Source organism: Macrobrachium rosenbergii, chromosome 4 (assembly GCF_040412425.1).
Source record: "Macrobrachium rosenbergii isolate ZJJX-2024 chromosome 4, ASM4041242v1, whole genome shotgun sequence".
In the NCBI taxonomy this organism is placed as follows: Eukaryota; Metazoa; Arthropoda; class Malacostraca; order Decapoda; family Palaemonidae; genus Macrobrachium; species Macrobrachium rosenbergii.
The window spans coordinates 2,047,307-2,075,000 of NC_089744.1; the positions used below are offsets into that span (position 1 = coordinate 2,047,307).

The 27,694-nt window shown below is 40.4% G+C and overlaps 1 protein-coding gene across 5 annotated transcripts in view; it reads right to left on the reverse strand.

Annotated features, from left to right (window-relative positions):
* LOC136829447 (uncharacterized) overlaps nt 1–27,694 on the reverse strand; it is a 65,061-nt gene that overhangs the window by 36,001 nt on the left and 1,366 nt on the right. For all 5 annotated transcript variants that reach the window (XM_067088129.1, XM_067088119.1, XM_067088111.1 and 2 more), the window contains 7 exons: nt 27,610–27,694; nt 22,312–22,640; nt 20,339–20,576; nt 15,502–15,587; nt 14,740–14,894; nt 9,807–9,911; nt 8,353–8,513 (listed from right to left, as the gene is read on the reverse strand). The exon at nt 27,610–27,694 is cut by the window's right edge. In XM_067088129.1, coding sequence (XP_066944230.1) covers nt 8,353–8,513; nt 9,807–9,911; nt 14,740–14,894; nt 15,502–15,587; nt 20,339–20,576; nt 22,312–22,640; nt 27,610–27,670 — 1,135 coding nt within the window. In that variant the 5' untranslated portion in view covers nt 27,671–27,694. The remainder of the gene's footprint in view (nt 1–8,352; nt 8,514–9,806; nt 9,912–14,739; nt 14,895–15,501; nt 15,588–20,338; nt 20,577–22,311; nt 22,641–27,609) is intronic.

Below are 27,694 nucleotides of genomic sequence, written 5' to 3' on the forward strand. Positions count from 1 at the left end.
ATAAAAATTTATAAAAATGAGAGAGAGAGAGAGTTATGTAAGCTTGGGGAAGGAAACAGATTTTTAAGCTTTACCCTGGTATTAAACAGGTTTCCTCCCCTCCTTCTAATGAACCCTCCCAGTGGCTACAGCTCCCTAAACCAGTTTTCTCAACTCATTATAATGTCAAGAGCTACGCTGCTCAGACTCCTAGTTACAGTGCTTATGGCACTGTAATACTAGCTACGCCGTTGTAACTTCGGAACATCAGCTGTAAGCCAGAACAGATTTTTTGATGAATATATCTGAAAAAGTGCCGTAAGCTTGGAATGCCGTAAGTCAGAGCCGCTGTAACCCAGGGGGACTGCCTGTATCTGGAATTCACATCCTTAATGCTTAAATATCAGTAATAAATCAACTTTAACTGATGCTCCAGATTTTTAGGACACTTTGAATGATGACTAGGGTTTTGATTCTAGTCTATCCATACAATGAACAAACAGTTTATTTCACTGGGATTATTGTGTTTTCTTGACAATAAGTCTTCATATTTTCAATGCAGGGTAGTTACTACCAATAAATGGTTTACAAGAGCATGTACCCATGCAGTTGCTCTTATGATGTGGAGGTAGGCATCTTGTAGGTCCACCGAGATCATGAAGTCCCCCTCTCTTAAGGATGCCCTAGGAGAGCTGTTAATCAGCTTAGTGGTCTGGTTAAACTAAGATATACTTAACTTTAAGGATGCCAGGACTGACCGAAGTCTGCATGATGCCACCCGGCCCCACCCAAAACAACAGCTTTCTCCACCAGGAAGAGACAACTGTAAAATCTGGGGAACTGTCAAACACAACCTCCACTGTCCCCTTCTGTAGCACTGCCTCAACCTCCTTCTGCAGGGATTTCACAATTGGCAAGTGTGGCTTGTAGGACAGCAATGGGATGGATTGGGGTCCTTGTGGGGCCAAAGGGCAGACTGCACCCCTGGTTCACTACTGTCAACTCCTCTGCCCCATATTGCTGCCACACCGTCCATTTGCTGTCCAGGCAATCCCACACTCATGGCAGCTCAAGGGGAGACTCTTCTTCTCACATTGAGCCTCCCCTCTTTCTTGGTTGGTTTCTTCGTCTGTGAACTGGCTGAGCTGAGTGAAAGAATTGAGATGCTGCATCTCCCCCATACTGGGACCACCACTGAAGCAATGCTGTCTATACCTAGGCCTTTGAGAGGAACGTCATCCTCTGGCATTGTGCTGTCTGCCCAGGGGGCTAGTCCTGCTTGCACTCTTCCTTGGCTGATGGGCACCTTGGGATGAGACAGTCTGTGAGAACAGGGTAACCCTTGACTCCTCTCTCCTGATTTCGATGGCCTGCTGCAGTCTTTTTGGTGGAAAGTAGCTTGAAGAGTCCAGCAATGGGCTGTCCTGCAGCGACAGCCAGCTCTCCTGAGAAATATCCTCTGGACTACTGAGAGGAAGACTCACACTGCCTCAGAATAATGCTTGCCCAGAGACGGCTTATCTGATGCACAATATACAACAGTGCCTTGCCCAATGGTCCAAGGTACATCCAAAGGCCGGGTCATCTCTCCGGGATCACAGCATCCTTGATCTTGATCTCTGCAAGTGATACTGCCTGGCACCTCTTAAACCAGGGGATGAGTCTTATGGTTCTTGGTAACACCAACTCCGTGTTGGAGGCATTCGCCCTGCTAAACTTAACTGGTTGCTGCTTGAAACAGTCAAGCGGCATATCACTAAGTCGAGATTCCTGTGAAAGGTGGTGGGCTTCTCGAGAACACAGTACTTGGCCTGATGGGGCATCAGGAGAGGAAGTAGTTACCCCAACCTGGCTACAACCAGTGAGTTCTCCGGCTCTGCCACCCCATTGTCAAACTTAGCGATCAGACCTTGGACAAGGGGTGATAAGGCCTTTTTTCAGGTGTTGGCAAATGTAGGCCACCAAATCCAAAAATCCACTCTTCCTCAAGGGCCTCTAGGTGAGCAAGGTCTTCCTTTCAGGGTCTATGGTGCTCCTCTCTGCCTAACATCTCAAATCCTCTGGGGTGGTTAATAAGAATGTTTCCTACTGAAGGAGGAGGCTCTCTACAAAGTCCTTCACCATCCTGCCCTCCATACATTCCCTATGCCAATAGGCAGGTGGAACTCCAGTAACACTGGGGAAGGGGAGAACCTGTTCTTGCTGTTTGGCAAGGAGTCCCGGCACCCCAAAACAGCATTAAGCAGAGCAGGTTAAAGACTTGCTCGATGGAGTCCTGGAATCTACGTCCCACCTACCCGATTGGGGTCAGGAGGTCATTGCTGGACCTTCTCCTGGAGTGGCAGCACCTGCAGTCTCTATGGGGACAACCTGAAGAGGTGCTCCAACATTCCTGTCCCAATCCCCTTGGGGAGCAAAATCTCCTTATGCTGTAAGTGCTGTCCCTCAACACAATCTTGTTCCATCAACTCTGAGTCCACCATCCTGCTCCTTCTGGATGCTGATCTGTCCCAAAGCTGCTAGCAAGACACCAAGGAGAAAACTGATGAGGTAATGGGGGCAACAGATGGAGACCTCTCTCCGAGTCCCAACTCCTACACTGCTGCAGATCACCCTCTCTCCAGTGGCTGGTACTTCAAGGGGGAAGAGGAGGACGTCATGGAGTCAAAGCTAGAACTCTTCTTTGACACTACTGCGTCCTCTTGCTTTGCACTTTTATAGAGGGATGAAGAAATTTGTTTTTATTTAGCATTTCCCAACGTTTTGTGAGAGAGAGAGAGAGAGAGAGAGAGAGAGAGAGAGAGAGAGAGAGAGAGAGAGAGAGAGAGAGAGTGTAATTGTCATTGTGAGTGGTTCGGTTGTTGGAGTTGGTTTTACGGCTGTCTCTCTGTCTGTCGGTCTGTCGGGGAGTTTTTTTCGGTTTTGGGAGGTCTTGGGCAGTTGAGGTCCAACCTTGAAAGTGAACGGGAGTTCGTCTGTTTTTTTTGGGACCACATTAATGGTTCATGTGTCTCTTCTTTTTTTTTTGTTCTGTTGTTGGTGGAGGGTCGGTTTAAGTTTTTTTGTTTCGTGGGTGTGTGCTGTGATTGGCGATCGTGGACCTTATCCATCTCCAGCAACCGAAGATCAGGGTGAGTGTTGCGTGTTGTGTTGTTTGTATGGTGTGAATACCGCCACATAATATTTGGCGCCCAACGTGGGGCAGCTGTTGTGCAGCTGCAATTGAGATTAGTGGCTAGTAGTGTGACTGGAGGGAATGGAAGAGGAACTGGTGAGGTTGAGAGAGGAGTTGCGGCTGGCAAGAGAGAGAATGGGAGGCTGAGGGGTGAGAATGAGGAGTTGAGGAGTCAGTTGGAGGAGATGGGAGGAATGCTAAGAAGTGCAAAAGAAGAAATGAAAGGGGAGATGAAAGAGTCAGAAGAGAGAATGGAAGAGAGAATGGAAGAGAGGATGGATAAAAGTTGGAGGAATGATGAGAAGTGTGGAAGAAATGGTGAAAGGTATGTTCAAGGGTGTTTTTGGAGAAGGGGCTGTTGGAGGCAGGTTCTCTGGAACGTGTGAAGGGGCAAGAGAGAAAGAAAAGGAGGAAGAAGTGAATGGAAGCGTGAGTGATGAAAGTGATATGGGAATAGGAAGTAAGAAACGAGGGAATGAGAGGCAGGGTAAGAAAAAGGGGAATGAAAAGCAAGGGAAGGAACAGAGGGAAAGTAAGGATAAGTCAGGGGAAGAAAAAGGGAAGAAGGGAAAGGGAAAGGAAACTGGTAAGAAGGGAAAGGAAGTGGGAAAGGCAGGAAAGAAGGGAGAGGGTGAAGGCAGTAGTGATAGTGAGGTGGATGGAGGTGAGTGGATAAAAGTGGATAAAAAGAGGGGAAGAAGAGTGTAATGAGTAAGATGAATGTAAGTGCAGAAGTGGACTCTTTGTATTCGGAAGAGGGTATGAAAGGACAGAGCGAAAGTAGTGAAAGTGAGAGTGAAAGTGAGAAAGAAGTGAGAAAGGCTATGTATGTGAGGGGAGGTACCCGGTGTGAAAAGTATAATGAGTATGGAAGTAGGGATGTGCATGATTTCTTTAGGGAGTATGAAAGGTTTTGTCAGGATAAGTATGGGGAAAGTAAGAGAGTATGGGCACGAGAATTAGGAGAGTATTTGACTGGGTTTTTACTTGACATGTATAGGGTTATTATGAGTGTGGGAGAGGTTGAGTATGACAAGGTGAAAGCTAGATTAGTTGAGCAAGCGAGGCGTATGAAAGCGAGTGTTAAGTATAAGAGGAAGAATGAATTTGATGAGGCAAGAATGAAAGCTGGGGAAACCTTGTCACTGTATGCTTGTCGGCTGGAGACGTTGGCAAGGAAGAAGTTTGGGGATGATGGGATAGATGAATGTAAGGAGTTAGTACGGGAGTTGTTAGGGACAGTGCCAGATGGAGTTAGAGAATTTGTGAACTTGAAGCGAAGGAGAAGAAAAGATGGACGAATGAAAGGTTGACTTGGGGAGAAATTTTGGAAATTGTAGAAGATTATGAGCTTGACAGGGTTATAAAAGAGAGCAGAAGTGTAAGTGTAAGGGCTGGGGTAGATGAGAGAGTACCAGAGTTCGGGAAGCTTTAGGGATGCAGTGTTGAGGGGCCCAATGAGAATGGCCGATAGTGTAATAGATAGGAGTGTAAGAGCAAGTAATGTAGAGGTGCCAGTGAGGATGAATGATGGGTTTGTAAGGGAACAACGGGTTGGACGGGTTAGGGATAGTAGTGTACAAAGGGGAAGGTCGATGAGTGGAAGTCGAGCTAGTGTTTTAGATGTGGAAAGGAAGGACATACAAAGAATGAGTGTAGGTGGGCTTTAGGAGCGTGTTTGGTGTGGGCAACCGGGACATTTGGTAAGGGAGTGTATGAAAGATAGGGGTTAAATGCTACCGTGCGGACAGGTGGGTCATGTTGCTAATGGTTGTAGGGGTACCCAGTGAATGTAATATGTGGTAACTGTGGTAAGAATGGGCATTATGCGAGAATGTGTTCAGAACCGAGAGCTGTGTGACGAATGTGGAATGGAAGGGCATGTATCAAGTGTATGTAGACGAAAGAGGGTGACTGTGACAGCGAATCGGGAAACTGAGTGTGAAGGGGGTTCAAATGGGTGGATCCTCCAGGATGCAAGCGGTGCGTGTGATGCATGTACGTGAGGGGTTGTTGCATGAGGGGGGCTTTGCTGGAAAGACTGACGAGTGCATGAAGCAATTTGTTTTGATAGAGTATGGCAGAAAACGTAAGAAGAAAGGAAGAACGTAAGTGAACGGAATGATCGTAAGTTGTGTGATAGGGGTGTGAGTGCCAAAGTGAAAATGAGTGATAAAGCGTGTAATACGGATGAATGGGATGGTATGGATAGAACGTATAGTATATGCAGGTTTGATATAACCGAGTTGACTGAACGTGTAGGGGTTGGTGAACGGTTGGAGGTGAGCGAGAGTGTAAGAGTAAGAGAGCGTAGCAGTGATAGACGAGTGATTGAAAGCATGAATGAATCGTTGCAAGAATTGGAAAGGTCAATGAGGAATGGGATGGGTTAGTTGAAGAATTGGGGAGGTATTTGGGAATGAGTTAGAGGGGTATAGATGAGATTGTGGATGAAATTGAGAGTGGTAATAGTGAAGAAGATAGCGTGAATCTGAGAGAATGGAGGGAGAAGATGTGAGTTTGAATGTTGCTAGAAGAGAGAATGATTCTGAGAGAATGATTGTGTGCCCATGACGCGATCTAGAGGACCTGCTAGTGAGCATCCGTGGGTGTTGCGTAAAAGCGATTTGAAAGGGGTGAAAGGTGTTGGTTGGGAAATGCTATAAGGGGGAGAAATATAGAGGATGAAGAAATTTGTTTTTATTTAGCATTTCCCAACGTTTTGTGAGAGAGAGAGAGAGAGAGAGAGAGAGAGAGAGAGAGAGAGAGAGAGAGAGAGAGAGTGTAATTGTCATTGTGAGTGGTTCGGTTGTTGGAGTTGGTTTTTACGGCTGTCTCTCTGTCTGTCGGTCTGTCGGGGAGTTTTTCGTTTTTGGGAGGTCTTGGGCAGTTGAGGTCCAACCTTGAAAGTGAACGGAGTTCGTCTGTTTTTTTGGGACCACATTAATGGTTCATGTGTCTCTTCTTTTTTTATTGGTTCGTTGTTGGTGGAGGGTTCGGTTTAAGTTTTTTTTGTTTCGTGGGTGTGTGCTGTGATTGGCGACCGTGGACCTTATCCATCTCCAGCAACCGAAGATCAGGGTGAGTGTTGCGTGTTGTGTTGTTTGTGGGTGTGAATACCGCCACATTCTCATTGCTGATGTCAAGGAGGATGAACCTTCTGAAGGGGCAGGTTCGGCCAAGTAGTTGAGCACATATTGAATCATATCTCCTGGACGGGGTTGTTTGCTTCCTGATGAGGGAGGCAGAGAAGCAGTTGCAGAAGCAGGGGCATAGGGGAACCTGGAATGGGAGGAGGAACTTGAGAAGGGTTTATGGTAGCCTCACTCAGATCTGGCCATCTTCTTTCATCTCCTCTTCACATAAAGGGCCTACTACAACTTCTGCCAATCAATGCACTCATCACACCAGTCTTCTTTTCTGCACTCTTTCCTCCAGCACAAGATGCACACAGAATGTGGATCAACCACTAAGGGTGACATAAACTTACTATCCTCCACGGTAGCCATCACACACACAAGGGGCTTGCACAGGATGCATGACACTATCAGACAGAAGTCATCCAAGTGGCTTGCACCACTGACAAAAGGAAAGCACTGAAAAATAAGACCTCTTGCTCCCTTAAAAACCACAATACACTGCACATCAAGAATGATATCTGGCTACTGGAAGAATCTTGCAAGCACAGAAAGCAAGAAAAATACAGCACTCCACAAAAATCTCACACACAAGGCACGCACAAAGGAAACCTCAGCAACAAAAACAGGACATTCAATAACAACCAGATATACCATCGACTAAGAACACAAAGAACAAGCTAGACCGCCTGAGGTCTTGAGAGGCTAAAGAACTAGGTGATAGGATTTTGTTTTTGAATCAATGACAGCCAAAGTGTGCCTTGCACAAGAAACTCCATTTATAATATAGGTATTTATTCTCAGTCGCTGGAAGGTCTGGTTGTCATTGACAGTCCTGTTTATGTTGCAAGATTTCCTCTGTGATTGCCCTGCATGTGAGATTTTTGTAGAGTGCCTTATTTTCCCTACTTGCTGTGTTTGCAAAATTCTCCCAGTAACTAGATATCAATCTTGCTGTGCAGTGTACTGTGGTTTTAAGAGGGGCAAGAGGTTTTTTTCAGTGCTTTCCTTTTGTCAGTGGTGTGCAAGCCACTTGGATGACCTCTGTCTGATAATGTTGTGCATCCTGTGTGTGAGATGACTACCATGAAGGATAGTAAGTCTAGGTCACCCTTAGTGGTTGACTGATTATGAAATTTAGGTCTTGAAGACCAAGTGCCAGAACCCATCAGAATTATTCAGGGCAGCGATGAAGATGAAATATATAAATTAATGCTGTGACTGATAATGAAAAGGTGCATGATAACATACTGTACTAATAAAATCCTTAGTGGTTGATCCACAATCTGTGTGCATCTTGTGCTGGAGGAAAGATTGCTCAAAAGAAGATTGGTATGCAGGAGTTGCAGTGGGTCCTTTATGAGAAGAGGAGATGAAAGAAGGTGGCTACATCTAGGGAGGCTACCATGAACCCTTCGCAAGTTCCTCCTCATATTCCAGCTTCCCCTAGGCACCTCCCTCCTCCTCCTGCAACTACTTCTCTGCCTCCCTCATCCGGAAATGAACAACCCCATCCATGAGAGATGATTCAATGTGTGCTCAACTACTTGGCCACACAGAGCCAATCAGGCCAGCTTCCTCTGACTTGAGACAACCAGTTTCCGATCCTCATTCTGCGCAACTGGAACCTACCCCTTCAGAAGGTTTGTCCTCCTTGACATTAGCAATTTCTCTCATTGCCATTCATTCTAAATACCAGTTTCTTGCCTTTTCAAAAACAGGAATAACACCAAAATAATAAGGCTTTCTAAGAGATATTACTGTATAATACATCGTCCAACTTCAAAAGTCACGAACTCTTAAAATTCTTAACCTGACTTCAGTTTACAAGAGGTGATAATGGGTGGCTATCAAATGACCAGACAACTAAATGCTTTCTCTGTGTGCTGATAGCTTGACATTCTAGGGAGAAAACAAAGCTTGTTCACAGGAAAAAAATTCTGGCAGTGTTATTCTGTACTGCTACATCAAGCATTAATTCATAGCAAGTCAAATAAATGAATCAATTCAACATACAATTTACATATCTTAACTGTATACAAAAATGTTTCCAGTACTCACACCACGGGGTAGGTCTGTTGTTCTTATTAAAAAGATATTTATCTCGATATCGCCCAAGCTTGCGCTGAATGCGATCTTGAATTTCCTGACTGGTTCCTGATTTGTCTGCCTCATTCTGTTTCATATGCAGCTGCAATGCCAACCAGTTTCGTTTCCTTCGTCTGAAAAGGTTTAAAGTCCAGTGTAATTAGGTAAAAAATATAATTATGATTAAATCTACACATCGTTGATTCCCTAACATAAAACTGAAACAAAGCTAACAGTCCAAAGTAACTACTGTATTATCATTTGATCTCCACTATAAACTGTAAATTCATAAATTTGGTAAAATATCCTGTTTAGTCCAAAATGAGGAAGTGATTTCATTCTCATTCAAGGATATGAATTTTAGTGCACTAAGCACTTGACTGTTGCAGATGATTTATGAGCTTCTTGCTGCTAGGTTTGGTGTTATAAAGATAATCTGAATAATTTAATTACAAAGAAAAATTATTTTTTTCAAACAAACCACCACTCATATACAGGCCACATTTGTGGTTTTAGAATTTACCAGACCATGTCTCTGAATAACGGGCATTTGCCAATTACAGCTAAAAGAAAAGCGAGAGCTACTACCAATTCTCCTGTCTTTTATGGAAAAGAATCCTGGTCTGGAACATTTAAAGACCACAAATGTGACCTGCATATGAGTAATGGGTTTGTAGAGAAACAAAAATAATTTTAACTTAATTTTTTTTTTAAAGATCTTTACATAAGAGTAAGTGCCAAAAGATCCCCGCATGGAACCTTGTAGATGGTACTAAGGTACTTTGCAGCACTCTCTTGGTTCCAGTAGCATTGCTTCTTGCCTTACGCTTTCCTGTATTCCTTTTGCTCCCTTCTTACTTAGCTATCTTTGCCCATTTTCCATTTTCATCTAAGAAAAAGTCATTCCGATGAGCTGTATGAGTGACTACCGCTGTGATTTACGTGGTTGTGTTGCAATTCATTATAATACAAATAAAGTACGGGCCCTCAAAAACTTGGCATTTGTACAGGTATAAACTGCATATTATTATTACTCTTTAATGTAAAGAACTTTGATAAGACCACTAAGTCACACTTCTAGACTCACTTAGCTAAGCGGTGTAAAGTAATTCAAGATAAAGTTAAACTGGAATATGGTAAGTTAAAATAACTGTGGCAAGTAATCACAAATAGCAATTATGCATGCATAAATGTGATGTAGAATGGTAACAAAGTTGGCAGTGAAAGAGACTCCTGATAAACTAGGTATACATTCAGTCACTTGACGGCACCATTGACTATGTGCTTAACAGAGAATTCTATGATAATTATTCTGAAAATGGAACATAAACCGTGGGCAAAAATTACTACATCCAACAGATAAACTACTTTTCCAATTCTCTAATTATACATTATACAATTATATAACAAACGTTTTGAATTCTTACCTAATGAGCTCTCTATCTGTATGTAATTTACAATGGGCATAATACGGATCTGCTTGATCAGCTTCCCCATGATTTACCTCAGACAACAGCCCCTCTCGCTGTGCACTACAAAAAAAAAAAGAAAAAAATTTTAAATTTATAAATAAATGGACTATCAAACTTACTGCATTTCAGCTCATAATTTGTCAACAATAGCAGCAAAATGAAGTTTTCATAATAAAACTAATATTGTAATACTTACCTGAATACCTGAATTAGCCCTGGTCACCCACCAGCCCGAACTACATCCCCATAGCTTTTACCCACTAAGTGGGTAATTAACTGTCAGTGTTACCAACGCTTACAGGAAAATCCTGTGAAATGAGTTACCTGAAGTACCATTGGCAACGCTGCTGCAAGTCCCGGAAGAGTGAGGCCAAGATCCCCAATTGCATTATTCACTATTCAAATTGAAGTGGGGAGGAGGATGGGAATCATTCAAGTGTTCAGGTAAGTATTACAATATTAGTTTTATAATGAAAACTTCATATTGTAATACACTCCCTGAACACCTGAATTAGCCCGATTAACAATATTTTAAGGAGGTGGGATCAATCTAATTCAGCCCGACCTGCCAACAGGGAAAGGAGGTAACTCATTATTTGCCTACTCTGTATAAATGAATGTATCCTCACCTGGTTATCCCACTCGGCAGGTGAGGATGCCTGTAGAGAGAGTACCCCCAACGTCAGTCTCGTGTCTAGGTACTGTCTAAGTCGAGCTACCTCTCATGTGGTATTCAAACCTCCTCATGGATAGAGTAGCAAAAAAAACCAACCTACCATGTGGCTAATCACAGCCTCCCATGAGTAGCGGAGAACGACGAACTTCCCATGTGGCTAATCAAAGCACTCTCATGTATGGAGGGGTACAATGAACCTCCCATGTGGCCATTGTAGCCTCTCATGTATGGAGGAGAAGTTGAGTGTGCAAGATCTTTGAGTTCTTCACCGCCCGTTGCCGCCGATGTCTGTGCAGAAGAGGTTGAAGAAACCAAACCTGTCCACTGGATCTGCCTAACTTCACAGTACTAACGCCAAAATTAACACTCTCCCTATGAATCCCGACCAACAGAGAATCCTAAGTTCCTTGGACTACATTCATAACCTAAAGTCCCCTCCCACCTTGACATTACTAAGTAAGTATAAGATCAAGTTGGTCGCCACAAAGGGACCCAGCTAGTAGCTCTTCTCCGAAGAAAACCGAATGTCTCTGAGGTAGAAAGTCGTGAAAACCGACACCAGCTTCCAAGTGGCCACCTCTAAGAACCTCCGCACTAAGAGAGTACCCCCTCAGCTAAATGAACGCATCCTCAATAATAGAGTTGCCACTACACACGGACTAAGAGAATAACTCTCGTGTAAGGAGGAGAATGATGAACCTCCAAAGTGGCTATTCAGAGCCTACCATGTATGGAGGGAATGAGGTAGCGTGCCAAGCCGTTGACCCTCCGCCCTACAGGTTGCAGCAAAGGCTGGATGATAATGGTGAAAATGCAGTTGTCAAGAAGATCTTCCACATCAGAAGGAACATCAGAACTTCCGAAGGAGCATTAGGAGTTCCGGAAACCAAGGGCGTTAGGGCCAGCAAGGAGTTAGTCATACACGTCTTGAGACTCCCGCAATTCCTGATTACCTGATGAATGGGACCGAATGGCGGAAAGCATACACCTCTAAAGTTCTTTAGAACTTGTTCCCCCCGAGTTCTCAGATACGACACGGCAGTTACGATGTCGCAAAGCAGACCCACTACTCTGTTGTGCACTAGGACTGAAAAACACCTGAGGGCTTCCTTAACAGCCCTGAGTTCTCGAAGATTATGACTCCTCTCGTTCCTGATCCCTCCAGAGGCCCAGCGGCCCAGCTTCGGGTTGAGAGAGAGAGAGAGATTGATTGATTGATTCTGACGAAGGAACCCGAGAGAAAAGAGCCTCAACAGATACGTTGAGAGGAACCCTGATACCCGCAGAAGGGTTACCCGCTACCTTGTAAAAACCCCTCCTGAATAGGAAGCATTGAATCTTGCTTACTTGACCCTATCAAAGCCACTAACCTACATCTGCCTCCCTCAATGCCTGTCCGACATGGCCAAACCAAACCAGATTCTTTGATGATTGAGCAACTACCAGTTCCATCGCATATAGTGACTTGAACATCACTTGATTCGGTAGTGTAGGCTTCTCCGGAGCCTTGGACTAAGGACAGAGTATGGATGAAATCCACCATCCGCTTATACTCATTCATCATTAGCTTAAGGAAAATTAGTATCCGATAGCAGATCCTCTTCTTCAAATGAACAATCCTTGTCAGACTGGCCAGACCGAGCCGAAGAGAAAAAGAGACAGGCCGACCCCTAGCAAAGGCCGAACTCAAAAAACCGGAACTCGCCACACCTGGGTGCGCGAGACGGACACCTGACATATCAATCGTGAACATACTGGAGGCACCAAAGTAGGCTGCGCAAACCCTGCACCACCCAACGACGATGACGCAACACCTGGGCCAGCCACACCTGGGCAGACAACACCCACTCCTGAGAGCAAAGAGGCCGCAACACCTGAACCATGCAAATCCAGGTGTATCAAAACTGCATGAGGATGGGAATCCGGAACTGAAGACCTGCTGGTTAATGAAGAAGGGGGAAAAGTCCTTGATGACCCAGAATCAACCCTGAACCTACATGGACGCCTTAAACGAAGGGACAGAGAAACCTGCAGGAAAGTTGAGAAAGAAGCCAAAGGAGGGAAGAAGGAAGAAGCCACACTCGGAGTAACCACCGGGGCGCCTAATGCCGACATTGGACAGGTGGAGAACATACCAATTGGACTGGAACTCAAAGAGAGTTTTGAAGGGGAAGCTACAAGGTACCAAACCCAAGGTAACAGAGGAAGGCAAATTACCAGCTATCCTAGAGAATGGAAAGGTTGAGGAAACTATCGGTGCTGATACACTGAACGCTGGCGCAGGCAAACCGCCAACTGCCATAGCATCCGCAAGAATCGCAGAGGATACATTACGGTTAGAAGCCTGTAAAGAATGAAAATAAGGGGTTGCTGATGCCTCCGCAAACACCCGAGAAGCAACTACATTGAATGCCTGAGAAACTACAGGATTCGCAAAAGGTGATAAAAAAAAAGAAGACGGATCCATTAACCATTAAATGCCAACTGGATGTACCGTAAGTCGACTAAAATTGTCTGTCGGGTGACGAGCGGACGTACCGTACGTCGACTACAAAAAATTTCAACCTTCGGTCAACTTTGACTCTACTGAAATGGTTGAAAAACGCAATTGTAAGCTAAAACTCTTACATTCTAGTAATATTCAATCATTTACCTTCATTTTGCAACAAATTGGAAGTCTCTAGCACAATATTTCGATTTATAGTGAATTTTTGAAAAAACTTTTTCCTTACCTCCGCACGCACTAACTCTGCCAAAAATTTCAGAAATTCTTTCGTCATTTTGTCGTAATTTTTGCACCATTTTATATTAGCCGTTACATAAAGTTTTATATATGAAAATGTGCGCAATTTCATGTAAAATACAACAAAAAACAACCCACGATTGTAGATTTTATCAGTTTGGAAATATTTTCATATAAATCACGATAAGTGCCAAAATTTCAACCTTCGGTCAACTTTGACTCAACCAAAATGGTCGAAAAACGCAATTGTAAGCTAAAATTCTTACATTCTAGTAATATTCAATCATTTACCTTCATTTTGAGCTGGTGGGTGACCAGGCTAATTCAGGTGTTCAGGGAATGTACTGCAATAAGCAAAATTGTCTAAAAACAATGTAATTTTTTCAGTGCTGCAATAAGCAAAACTGTCTAAAAACAATGTAATTTTTTCAGTGCAAATCCATTGCTTTACATATATCATGCTTCACATGAAATCCCATACCCCGACAATCCTCTGTAAAAGTATAAATAAGTTCAGCTGGCTCCAGTTGGTCCCTCAAGTCTCTGATGGTTAATTAAATTACTTTTTGTGTAGTCTGTCAAGTCAGAAAGGACGTTATTTTGGTTTTAGTAATGGCCCTGTACAAGAAAATGAATTTTTAAAAATTACATTGAACAGCAAGATGATGATAATGAGGACGAGGAATATTTCTCATGGAAATAAAAGCATTGGTTGTCTAATTACTATTACTTTCTGCCTTTGTAATAAAAATTTAATTATCTTTCTTAGTACTTTGTTAAAAGCCTTTTCAAGATTATATTCTTTTGTGGTACTTTTCATGTAGTTGCCTCATAAATGAAGACAGCTCCAGCTGTTGATTTTCCCGACATAAAGCCAAACTGACTATTATCAATTAACCTTTTCCAATATTTTCCAGACTGTAACACTTTTCTGTCATTGATGAGCCTCAATAAACAGGGAGATGTGGATAATGGAAGCCAATTTTATATTTCATAATGTAATGAAAATGAAGAGCTGATACAATAGACATATGTAAGTCAAATGAGAGCATTTTTTAGCTGCAACATTTGTAAACTGGATACTTCACTTTGTTACAGTAATAAAATGAAACGGATTACACCACACATTAATTTGATATGAATTACTGTATAACATTTATCTTCCACAATTCCACAAATAAAACATTTAAAAAATCCAAATTCCTTTACAATTCTTTAAAAAAGGATCTCACTTCTGAACCTTTACAAATCTAAACTACTGATCAATTCTATTTCAAAGTGAATCAGACTATTCTGAAAACTATCCATATTTATATTCACAAGCACTGAGTTTCACAAATTGCTCTGATAAGGTCTCCTAAAAATTGTTAAGAAAATAAGCATAAATGCAAATACATTCATGAACTAAGCAGAAAAAACTTGCCAAAGATACCAGTTCTAGCAATACAGTACATGACAGGCATACATACCATGTTACATGAAAATATTCACGACACATCCCAGCATCGCAACCGATACAAACACCAGTTTTTGAAAAACGTTCATCTTCACAGAGCGAACAAGTTTTGGAACCCCATTTGTTGTATGGCATCTCAAATAAGGTTGGGAAAGACAACTTATCAACCTATAAAGGAAAGAAAATGTGAAAAATATACATGAATATGTGGCTTATGAAAGCATCCATAAAAAACAGCATTCTTTCATATAAGTTACACAATTTTACTTTCTGCCATGAGTAATGTCACTGTGCAAGAGAAAATACTTAACAAAACAAACACTTGATAGCTATCTGACATGGCTAAAGGAGAAAAAATATTCAGAATAGCAAAGCGCATAAGGGAAGATGGAAAAGTAAGAGGCAAAGTATACAGAAAAAAAGAAAGAGAAACACATAACTGGAACATTGGAGGCAGTATTTTGAAAATATTCTGAATGCTGAGAATGAATGTAGGAAGATGTTGGCATAACTTCCAAAGAGGTTACAAGAGCCCTCTTGAAGTTGAGAAGCAGAGAAGTATCAATACCAATGGGAATAACAAGCAATTTGCTAACAGCATCTAAAGATTTAGTCAGCAATAAGTTGACCAAATTCTAAAGAGGGATGGGACAAGAGTGGAAAAAATTGTGACCATTAGAAAACATAATACTTTCATAGCAGTACACATGAAAATAAAACTTGCCTAAACCTTATGAATGTCACCTTCTAAAACAACAATTAGAAATCTACTTACTTCACTAAAAGCTACACCAGGGATGTACAACGCACACACAAGATGGACCCAACGTCCCATTTCTGTTTCTTTGAAAATGGTGTAACCTGGAAGGAATTTTTTTCAAAATTAATTTGTTCACACAAAAAATTATAATTAACCTAATTCTAGCAAACAAATCACCAACACTTCAGTTCATACTAAGGAGAAAATAGAGAAGTTAAATACCGGTTAGCTAACAACCTTCCATGCGTACATATGGATACCTTAGGTCTCCATCAGCCGTATGCCGAACAATTCATGTTGCTTGGCCAGTGAGCTGCAAGTGACAGCAGGGTTGGGAGGCAGGAATGCATTATGGGAAGTAACTGTTTTATATGAACTAATTAACTGAGCATTTAAAAATTCATATTTGTTTTACCACACCCATTACTTATAACTTGCCAAAAACACCATTTTAAATAACAGTTTGAGCTCCTATGCATCCCAGAAGGAGATGACTGATAATTACTGGATCTGTTTCAGAGCTCCTGGGATCTGATATATACTGAAAGAAACCGCAAGTACTCATTAAATGGAGAAACTTATATTAAGAAGAACTCCACATGTTTATTCTGAATGGTGAGGGTGAGTCCCACTACCTTTTTTGAGTTCTATGGGAATGTTGATGTTAATGACTCCCTTACAACAAAAAGTACCCCCTGAGGTAATTAACGTACCATGGGACAGTATTCAACCATAATATAGGAAATGTAGTGTGCAATAAACCTGGAAACCACATCTCCAAGGGTGCCATAATGGGTAAAGCACCTTGTTTGGTACCTCTGCATTTTTAATGTTAAAACTAAGTTGACACCAAGATTACATTTAAAAAATATAGTAGAGGGAGCTCTGGTCACATGGACAAGCACCTAACCTTGTCCTGCTTCACTATCCAATACATTACCATTTACAGTTAAGATAACTTGTATGAGCCAAGGTAAAATCGTATTTTAGGTCAATATGCTTATCCAGTAAAGAGGAACAGTTTGAACATTCCTTTCCCGGCATAATTTGAGAAACCAATGAACGTTCTGACAAAGTTTTGCTGGTATAATGCAATCACAAACCATGCCAAGTGTCTGCAAAACACTGTTCCATTTCTGTGCACCCGTGCCACCGACAACATAAGGTTCATGAGGATAACATAACACTGTTTATAGAGCCAAGTCAAAACAGAGTACTCTGAACTGCAAGACCTTGCCTAACCTGAGAAAGCAAATGTATTTCCTTGGAGCTGTATGAACAAGATCATGGAAGCCAGCATCTAACATGTTTACAGATAATAGGGAGTCCCCTTTCCAGATGGACCATTGAATCTCCTTACCCGATAGTGGTGAACTGAAACAATTCCCTTTGTGCATGAGATATTTCTTGAACAGAATGCTTCTTTGGATAAAATGGCACTGGTTACACTCAAGGCCCATTCTGGAAGGAAAGAGCACTGGGGCAAACCCTGTGAGAGCCTAGGTTAGGGGTAAGCAACCCTTGGCATGCATGCTAAAAGTGGCATGCTAAGGACTCCTTTCCAGCACCCAAAACCCAAGGCTCAATTTTAAAAAAATAACTAAAGAGATAAAATTTCAATTTCTTTTATATGGCAACAGTATATCTCATTAATAGTAAATACATAAATGTCCATATTTTTTTCTCTCTCTAAGTCTAACTTGATTTTGTCTGCTAAAAATGTTAAAAATTTGCCGCTGCCTGACATACTACCTAATTTTCTGGCTAAAATAACTATATGTCCTCTATTTTTTATGCATCATTCATAGGATATTACAATCAATATAAGAATATCTTTAATTTCAAATCCTTTTATTGCGTTTTATTAAAAAACTGTAAGATGGGCACTGTAATGTTTTGAAAAAAGTTGAACTTACAATTGGTTTATGTGGTTCAAAACTACTAATAACCAGAATAATTGTTTACTCTTGCTAATAAATGATTTGGCCCATTTGGGCATGCAGAGTTGAGCCTGTGTTGAACAATCTGATCTTGAAAAATCTCTTATCCTTTATCTGGAAGGGGAAAAAGCTGAGGAGAGGCCATAGCTTTAGCCAGTTATTTTGCCTGCCACTCTATCACTAACATCAGAAAGTTTGTTAAGACTGCCTTAGTAAACCATAAGTCAAAAGTCAAATGGGCATCTCCAGTTCTCATGGAAGATTTGTGTAACCAATCTGCTACTAGTTTTTGCAGTTTCTGGTGTCCTGTTAAAGACAATGAAGTTCCAGTCACTAAAGGTAGGCTCAACCTGCTCAGCCTTAAGGCCTTCCAGGGAATAAAAAGACCTCCAAAATATGGACTTCATCCCTGTCTGTCCCACCTGGTCTTTTTTCACTGAGATGAGTCTTTATGTCTGAACCAGACAAGGACTACTTTTTACCAGGGATTTTAGGAAGCCTAAGTTGGTATTGGTCTAGTCTTAGTCACTTCATTTTCCTTAGATCACTTATTGGTCTAGTCATTTTCACTTAAGTCATTTTCTCAGTGACTTGAATTTCTGTTAAACTTAAAACTGAGACACCAAAGTTCTTAGAAGTATGGTAGCCTGTAGTCTGGAGACTTAGTGCTCAATCAGCTTACTAGTGTTCTTGATAGAGCTCAAATGGAATCACTCTGTTCCTAGGAGACAGAGTGGTTCCAAGACACTTGGAGCCTGTAAATCATAACACCTGACCAATCTACACAAGAAAGGCAAGTGAGATCAGGCAAACACACTGTGCCAAAGATTTTGAGATTTATTAAAAACTCCTTTTCACCTTTCCACACTTGGGCTTTGCCTTTCATCATATTTTATCTTAATTTTCATTATTTTGTTTTGTAAATTTTTGTTTTATTTAATTTTGCATAATAAAGGAAAACCTTAAAAAATCAATAAAGAGCCTGGGGATCAAAGTGCCTGCAAGCACGGACAAACAATGAACCACTACACTCACACACCACTATCCTTCCTTCAGAGATTTTTGCCAGTAATGGGTTTAATACGAAATAACCCAATTCACAATTCTGTTCAACAAGACAAAAACTACAATTACCAGGAAACGTATAATTTTTTTTTTTTAGTTTTAGTTTTATCGCAATAATTTAGTCTCAAGCTGCATGGAGTTTCATTTAAAATGAAGCCATGGCCCTTGGCAAAAAATTAATAAACTTTGAAAGGTAGTGAATTCCAAGTATACATCTAACACAATTAAATTGATAATTTAATAAATATTACATAAGCCTACACATCTGCAATATACACTAAATTAATAGTCCCTACACACAGTAAACGCCCCGTATTCATGGGGGATGCATACCACAAGCCCCCGCAAACAATTAAAATCCACGAATAGTTAACAACCCCCTCTAAAAACATTTATAACTGCCTATCTTGAAAGTTCAAATACCAAATGTATACCTTAAACTAGTATCCTACATCAAATATACCTTAAACTACTATCCTATTACTGTATTAATCTTTGAAATGATATTAATAATATTATATTTCAAAGTCACCTTAAACCTTTTACCCTTATAAATATCACATATACAGTACTTCTGATACTTCCACCCAATAACAGAGAGAGAGAGAGAGAGAGAGAGAGAGAGAGAGAGAGAGAGAGAGAGAGAGAGAGAGAGAGAGAGAGAGAGAGAGAGAGAGAGTATATCTTTCTATCAAACATTCTCCCCTTCTACCTATCTATCAACCTATCTATCCATCTCTCACATTCTGAGTATCCTTTGAGAGAGAGAGAGAGAGAGAGAGAGTGAGTTTTTCAGTATCCTTCGTAGCTATTTTATCTGACCACCAAGTGGGCAACATTTGCTACCCTTCGTGGTCAATACGCCAGGTAAGTTGACATGTAGATTACAAAACCGCGCCCCCCCTTGCTCCAAGCTTCAGAGAAGACAGGGAATCGACATGTTTTCTTTTAAAATTTTACATAACTTACTATAGAAATGCATAAATGTTGTAATTATAGCATGGAAAATATGAAAAAATTGATAAAAATATATATGTTACATATGCATAAAAAATCTATGAAAGAGAGAGAGAGAGAGAGAGAGAGAGAGAGAGAGAGAGAGAGAGAGAGAGAGAGAGAGAGAGAGAGAGAGACTCTTTGGCCACGTGCTAACCTTTTTTTGATGATGACAGTTACGCCTTCATCCATCCCCCTAGGTCAGGGATTGAACTACAATATTTTCTTTAATGAGTTGATATTTTGCTATGTTTGCATTAATATTAATATTTAAAAACTAGTAAATCATTTATTTATAATGCAAAACAAATAAACATACATATTGCATATGCATAAAAACTCTCTCATCTCAGTAAAAGAGAGAGAGAGAGAGAGAGAGAGAGAGAGAGAGAGAGAGAGAGAGAGAGAGAGAGAGAGAGAATTACTATCTTTATTACTTAATCTTATTAAACTTAATATTAATTCCTGTAAAGTAAATCATCATTTTTATCATAAAATGCATATGTACATACAGTTCAGTACTGAGTCACGAAAATAATAAGAAAATACAGAACATCGCTCTACGAAAAAATCTGCGAATGAGTTTTCCTGCGAATAATTTATACAGGTTCCACAGAAAATTCTGCGAATCACTGAGTCCGCAAATTGTGAGAACGTGAACCCGGGGGGTTTACTGTACATGGTTATAAAAATCAAGAAAAAACATCATGACTTATAATGTAAATCAAACAAGATTCTTTGCCACATGTTTTCATAACCTTTAAAATCAAAACAGTGCAATGACATAAATTACCTGAAAAAGAAAAAATAAGGACATTTTAACAGCAATAAAATAATCCACTTAAACATACCTAAGTTTGGACATAATTCACAGGGTGGCTGATCAACACTAGCCTTACAGGCATCGCAAAACCAAGGCTCTGTTGAACTTGAAGAGACTGTGCTTGATACAGACACCGAGTCACTAATGCCATAGCAGCCTTCGTGAACAGACACACTACACCCATCACAAGTCACAATTTCATTCAGGTCATCCGAATGGTCACCAAGGCACACAGAGCAGACCAGAATTCTGGGACGCTCTATCCCCTGAAACATCATAAACATTACCAATGAACGACTGTTGAAGCTCGACAATTTTTGAGCAGTACCCTATAGGACACAAGAAAAATATTTAAGAGAACTTTAAAATCCAACAAAAATATGTCGTACCATGAAATATCGTTAACCACCAACCTGACATCCTAGATGCTTTTACATTGTTTGAGAAGTTCAAGGCATGATTAACCTTAAAAGCCTCAGAGCAAAATAAAATAAGATTTTCTAGCATGGTAGCAGAAATCCTAAATATCTTATTCAAAATTCTCCATCATTAGTTTAAAATGAGGACATGCACTATGACTGAAATGAATATTCTTCAAGGATTTTTCTGTATAAATTATTAGTCTACCAAAGCAAAGATTTTCGATTACTTCTATAAATCACGATTCCTTCGGAATTACCTAACTTTGAGAGACAAAATTTTACGTGACCTTCATCCACCAAAAATTCAATTTCTTATTCTACTAGGATTCAAGTCAGGAAAAAGTGCAGTCACTTCAACAAATGCTAAGATCCAGGGCTGATCGTCACAAGCTAGGTTTCATCCCGTGCCATGCAGGCCATTACTAAGGATGCCTTTGCCTCCTTTATGCCTCATTCAACCCACTGTCTGCTGTGATATGGAAATCTGTGAACAGTCATTTGATGTTATTACAATCTCAAGAGGGTTAATCTGACCTTTCCTGGTTATTCATCTTCTTTGATATTGCCATGGAGCTAACAAACAAGATTGATAACACCCTTCGGGGTGGAAAACAAACTCCCACAAAGGTTTATTAAAAGGTGATAAGTTTATTCAACTTAACAAGTGAGATCCATCCACTACTTGACACCATTTTGATAGAGAAATGTGTATCATAATTTGACTCTTAAGCTTCTTAGCTGGGACATGTTCATCTTTTGTCATGGACTGCTCAGATTAGGTCACCTTATCACTGAAAATTTCAGCCACTGAGCAGCTACAACTTCTATAATTGCATGGTGCTATGCTATCAAGCTTTACTTGTAAACAAATAGCATCCCTGATTACAAGAGCAGTTCTTTCAACACAAAATGCCCCCAAGTACTGAACTGTCAAGTGCTATCTGCATTCCTGGTTACCATATAAAACTAAAACTAAAATGATGACTTTATCTAAAGGTTACGGATGTAAATATGTAAATGAGAATGAGAAAAGTGAAATAAAAGACCAAAATTCTAGCAGGCTAGATTATATGCACCTCCAAGCCTAAATAAAAAGAGTGAATTATACAATGTATGGACATGACAAAAGTGTAGTACCCCTGTAATGGTTGGAAAACCTTAAAATAAAAAAAGTGATAATTAAAAAAACAATGACACATCAAACATATACTTAACTCTATTTCATTTCTGAGTTAGCAAGTAATCTGTAAATTATTCTGAAATTAAATTTAAACGCACACTGTATTGACGTTTCCCTGTTAATCAAATTTCATACAGAGCCATAGCCATACAATTCATGGTAACAGACTACGACATCTTAAGTGTACTAATCAAAATGAATGTAAATGCCACAAAATTTTGTATGAAATTTTTAAGTCACAGAATCTGTTTTACAGCATTGTTAAGTGACAATAAATTTTTGTAGTAAAAAACCAATCTAGTAATTATCTTATTACTAATACTCTGCAAGTGTACAATACATCAGTTAGAATTCCTTCCTTCCTATTTGCTGACTACCCCTTCAGCAATAGACACTAACCTTTTCCATCTCCAGAGCCTGAGTTTTCCTAGCTCTTTCCAAGAGCTGTGAAACACTAAGATTTTTATCATTAACAGGGGGCAGTGCTACTTCTCCTTCACTTTCTTCTTCCTCATCCTCCTCCTCATCATCTTCACCATCATCATCGTCGTCATCATTATCCATAGCATCAGGATCACTATTTATGGATATATCATCATCATCATTGAGTTTGGCTTCATCGACATTAAAATCACTGTCATCTGAACTCTCACCTAAATCTAACTCCGCAAGATCAATGAGAGCTGCTTTTGACGGCTTAACTTTCCTCTTTCCTGGCTCTCGATCAACTGAAACAAAAAAAGTATGTAAAGTACCGTCCAGAACATTATTCTGATAACTTCAATGTGGATTCTGCACTAGAAGCACAATATTAAACCTGTTTTTTTGCAAACCCATTAATCAGAAATAATTCCTAGTCACACCAACTTCAAGGAGAAAAATACTACCTAACATGCTTAAGTTATGGACTCCACTAACCTGGAAAGAAAGGTGCCATTCGTCCGTGCTACCCTGCATCTTGAGAAGTGTGAGAAAGGAGGTGGGCACTGGAAAGTTAGGTTAAAGGGTTTGTAGAAAATGTGTTTTATTGTAAAAAGACAACTAGTTCTTATGAACCTTAGTAATCATAATTACCTTGAACTGCAATCTGCAAGGCTCCAAAGGATGATGAAAAGATGTAGATCTTTGAGACATCCATTCACTGGAATGGCCAAGAGAACAGCAAAAGGAGACATAGACATACTTGCGTGATCAAGAACACTAACATACACAAATCTGCTGGGTATCTTAACCAATTTGATCAGTAAATGAAAATGACTGCCAAGAGTTCTTAGGCAGAAGAGGCCTGACAAGAACCATGGGGCCAGACTGCTTCAGCAGGAAGTCTTGTCAACAAGGCTTTTGACTACAATGCAGGATGAAGTAACAATAGTTTTCAAAATTGAAGTCACAGTGAAGGACATGAAGACTCTTGTACACTGAGGAAGGCAGCACAGATGCAAGTGAAAAGACAGCAGGCTGCATCACTATGGTGGAAAGTAGGGCGCTCAAAATTAAGTCATTTGGGAACATATCAACCACATCCAAGAACTGATCCTGGAAAGCAAAGGCAACATTCACCTTAGTTGACCTAAGGAAGAGTTGTCTGCTGAATGAATGACCTCCAATGCAGGAAAAGGAGGTCATGGAATCACAAGAGCAGTAGGAGATAAGTGGTAGAAATGGAAATTAAGTTGGAGGTAGAAGAAGCAGGTAATTAAGAGAATGGAATACCCCCATCAGGGATGTTAGAAAGGTCATCCAGAAAGATAGACTTTTGCAGAGGAGCAGTTTTTGCATAGGAGAAGACGGGAGATAGAGAGACCAAAGATGAATGACTCCTATTATCCCATTTGACATGAAGCAGCAGCTCAATCAGACAAGAGTCGAGTTTTGACAGCTGTGGCTGCAGCACAATGAGATGAGAACTATTCCTAAGAATCACCAACTGCAGCACTGGCACAGCATTTCCACACACACCTCTAAACAGAAACAAGCAACCTTTTATCCAGCAAACATTCACTGAACTTTCCTGAGGTCTTTATACAAATGGAACTGTAAATGTGCATCCTTACCTATGGAAGACCTAAAGAAGCTATAGGATTTACAATCCTTGCCCACACACGTACACTGTGGCATGATTAAATTTACGGTAATACTTCCCTCAATAAACAAGAATAATTATGAGAAATATTACAAATCACATTAACTTTCAAAATATCTCATTACTAAAATCAACCAAAAGTATCCATTACTGTGTACTGGAAAAGTGACAAAATATTTACAAAGTAAACAACTCCATTTAAGGCTACGGAAAGAGCAAATTTATCTAAAGCTCCCATGTTAAGCAAAGGCAATACTTTGACAACCAAGTACAAATTACAAACAGAATTCATAATTATGAAACTGCTGAAACACAAATACATGAGTACTCATAATAGCGTGGATAACACACATGCCGCCAATCGAAAGGACAAAAGTTGCAAACTTTGAGATAAATTCACATAACACTGAACACAAGGCATGAAAGTGAAGTAAGATAAATGGACAAATGTGAAAGAAAACAAATGGCACACCACAATAAGGGGAATCAGCAGTAATAATCCTGGGTTGCCAACTGTAAAAACAACTCTGAAGCAGTCACACAGGAATAATGTCTCACCTTCCAGGTCAGCAGTTCATGAACTGGAAATGTGCCAGAACTTTTCCCCCGCCTTTAAGAGGTCTTCCAAGTTGGTGTGGCTGGCAACAGTTCTCACAGAGTGAGGCTAAATAAGACTAACAGGTTTCAAGTAACAAATGTAAAAAAAACAATGTTTTTACTGAGAAACTACTGAATATTCTACTGTATTTGCATATTATCTAGGGAAAAACTTTTTCTACACAAATTTTTTCCATACCACTGCCTCCTTAACCCAAGAGGTGCTGCGCGTCGCTAGAATCGATGTTTTATATGTTGCGCTAGGACGACGACAATATTATTGACGTTTATTTTTAAACATTGCTGTAAATTTAGTCCCTCCCCTCAGCTCTGTTTGAGTAATGTCAACAGTCTCACTGCCATTCAGCTCACTCTTAAACATAAAAGATGTCAGATTTCTCTTAATCACTTGTATAAAAATAGCAAAACTGTAAACCTTCCGTCAGCCCAGGGGGCAGGACCAGGGAGGCTTTTGTATCCTGAAGTTGAGCAACGGTTGAAGGTTTTTATAAAGCTTTATTTCGTGAATTTTGGAGATAATGGCTTTTGATGATGATGCTTATTCATTTTCATCAAATAGTGACATCGAGATACATAATTACAATGACAGTAACGATATTAATATTGGTTTTAAAGTTAGTGTGCATATGACGACCTTAACATACACACACACATAGGCCTATACACCCATTCAACCAATTAATAACTGTTGTATATTTCTGGCACTATTATAGGTGTTTCTTGAATAGCTAAGGAGTTATAAAAACATGAAAAAATTTGAAATTGTCTTATAAAATGCAAAAGCATAATACTGCCGTCACCCTCAAGTGGCATCCCCCTAGCATCTCTTGGGTTAATCTAAGCTGAGGAGGAACAAGCTCTTTACCCCTCTTGTATGAACCGTTACGCCCTTCTCCTCCAAAGAACTGTCCTAAGATGAAAGAGAGTGACTACATGAAAAAGTATTTGTGATTCCAGGTCCCTGCACTGTCAGCATATGAATGGCTTGTCTAGAGCCTGCTACTCAGTCCAAAGGTCCTAGGATTCTACTGGACATTTATAACCACCCAATGGAGAGCGAAAAAGAAGCGGGAGAATTGGAGTAAGTCTATTTCTGCCTTAATGAACCAGCAGAAATGATACAGCCTTAAGTTGCGGTCTACAATATGGACACTGTGAACACACGACGAATCTGCACTCTCACATCAGAAAGACTTCTCTTCCACCGTGCTGCAATACAGAGCGGGACTATTTGGGAAAGATATGGTGCCGCACCCAAGGGAGAATCACCGTGCAAAAGATATTATGTACCCTTTGAATGGCCACCATTAAACTTCTTGGGAAAGGTTAAAATGACCATTAAGAGCTAAGGATGATTATGAGAGGGTGGGTTACGATATGCTGTACCAATTCATGCAGGATCAAAAAGAGCTCTGAGGAGGGACAAAGCCCCTATGGTTAGGTAGGAAGCGGTGCCTTTCATCACGTTAGGAAATTCCATTTAAGCAAGGTTAAGAGGAGGCTCTAAGGGAACAAAGCCCACCCCCAACAGGTTGGATATACAGTGAACCCCGTATTCGCATTGTCAACGTTCGCGGACTCACGCATTCGCGGGTTTCTCCGTGGAACATATCTAGCCATCATTCATGGAAAAAATTCGCGATTCAGTATTTTTCACTGAGAAATATTACTGTATTTTCATATAATTTTCATGAATAAATGCACTTTTTGTGATAAAACTATTAAAATATTCAGGTATAAGCATTTTTACAGGGTTTTTCTGTGTTTAAGCTATCAAAATGGGCAGTTCTAAGTGTTTTTAGATGGGTTTTAAGCGTTCGCAGATTTGACCCATTCGCGGGCGGGGGGTGTGGGACGCATCCCCCGCGAATACAGGGGGTTCACTGTAGTAAGTTTGGTTCCATACATATTATAATAATGCAGCAAGGTTCTATCCATACTGTGAGAATGGTAAGGTACCTTCTGTGCCAAACTTTGGGAGGAGTATGGAATATGGACATTTTCTTGAGCTTTGGGCTTGCGAAAAAAAACGTGCTAACCACAAGAGAAACAGTTGTTATATGACCCAACTTTTTCAGTCCATCTGCAAACTAAAGACAATATAAATTAAACAACAAGGCTTTAAATTAGGGAGTTTCAGTAACAATAATCAAATACAGGGAACCAAAGTTTTTACCAGAAATTCTCAGCGAGTCTGAAATAAAACTTTTTTGCAACATACTTTGCACAAGAAATATACCTCTAAAATGTCCGGTTAAATTGTCGTTGTGGGTAATTACCCCATAAATGATCTCCGTCAGGATTAGCTAGCAGTCGCTGTAAGCCTAAGCTTCTTGTAAACTCACACAGTGGAGCTTTATAACAGACCTATCTTCGTGACATCCCATTAACCAACTTTTTAGCAGACGCTGTTGCTTATATTAAGGCTTACACTTGACAGCAACAGCAGGTTAATCTAGATAGGGACTATTTGTCCAATCATGAATTTTAAACAGCCGTTTGGACAGGCATATAGGCCTAGATGTCCAAGTTTCAGTTGAATATAATTCCTAGGTCTCAAAGTCTGACTAAGCTACATATTACATAACCTCGCACAAACAGCCTGCGAAGGGGTATTGGGCAAATGCCACAAACGTACCCTGGACGAACGAAAACAGTCTATTAAGAATTAAACACCGTAGGCTAATAATTCTCTCTCTCTTTCGTATATTTAGGCATCAGGCTACGTCAGACTCGACGAACCGCTTCCAAATGTCGAACAATATTCGGCCAAGGGTGGAAAATAGCCTGAAGCGACCAAAATCGGCTACCCACGGACAAATATTAGGTCCGGTCTAAAGGTCTCGCCTACAAAATTTCAAGAAGTGGAGTGGCAGGCTAGACTGAAACCAAACAACGACGTCAAATGTAACAACTTTCTACACTCTGTATAAATGTCACCGGAATTTGGCAACGGTAATATTCTATAGAGTAAAAAAAAATACTTTCAAACTTACCCATTGCGCTTAAAAATAATCCCACGGCATCGCTCTTACTGGCTTTGTTTTTGTCCGCCATGTTTGCGGCGTCTGCTGTGTTATA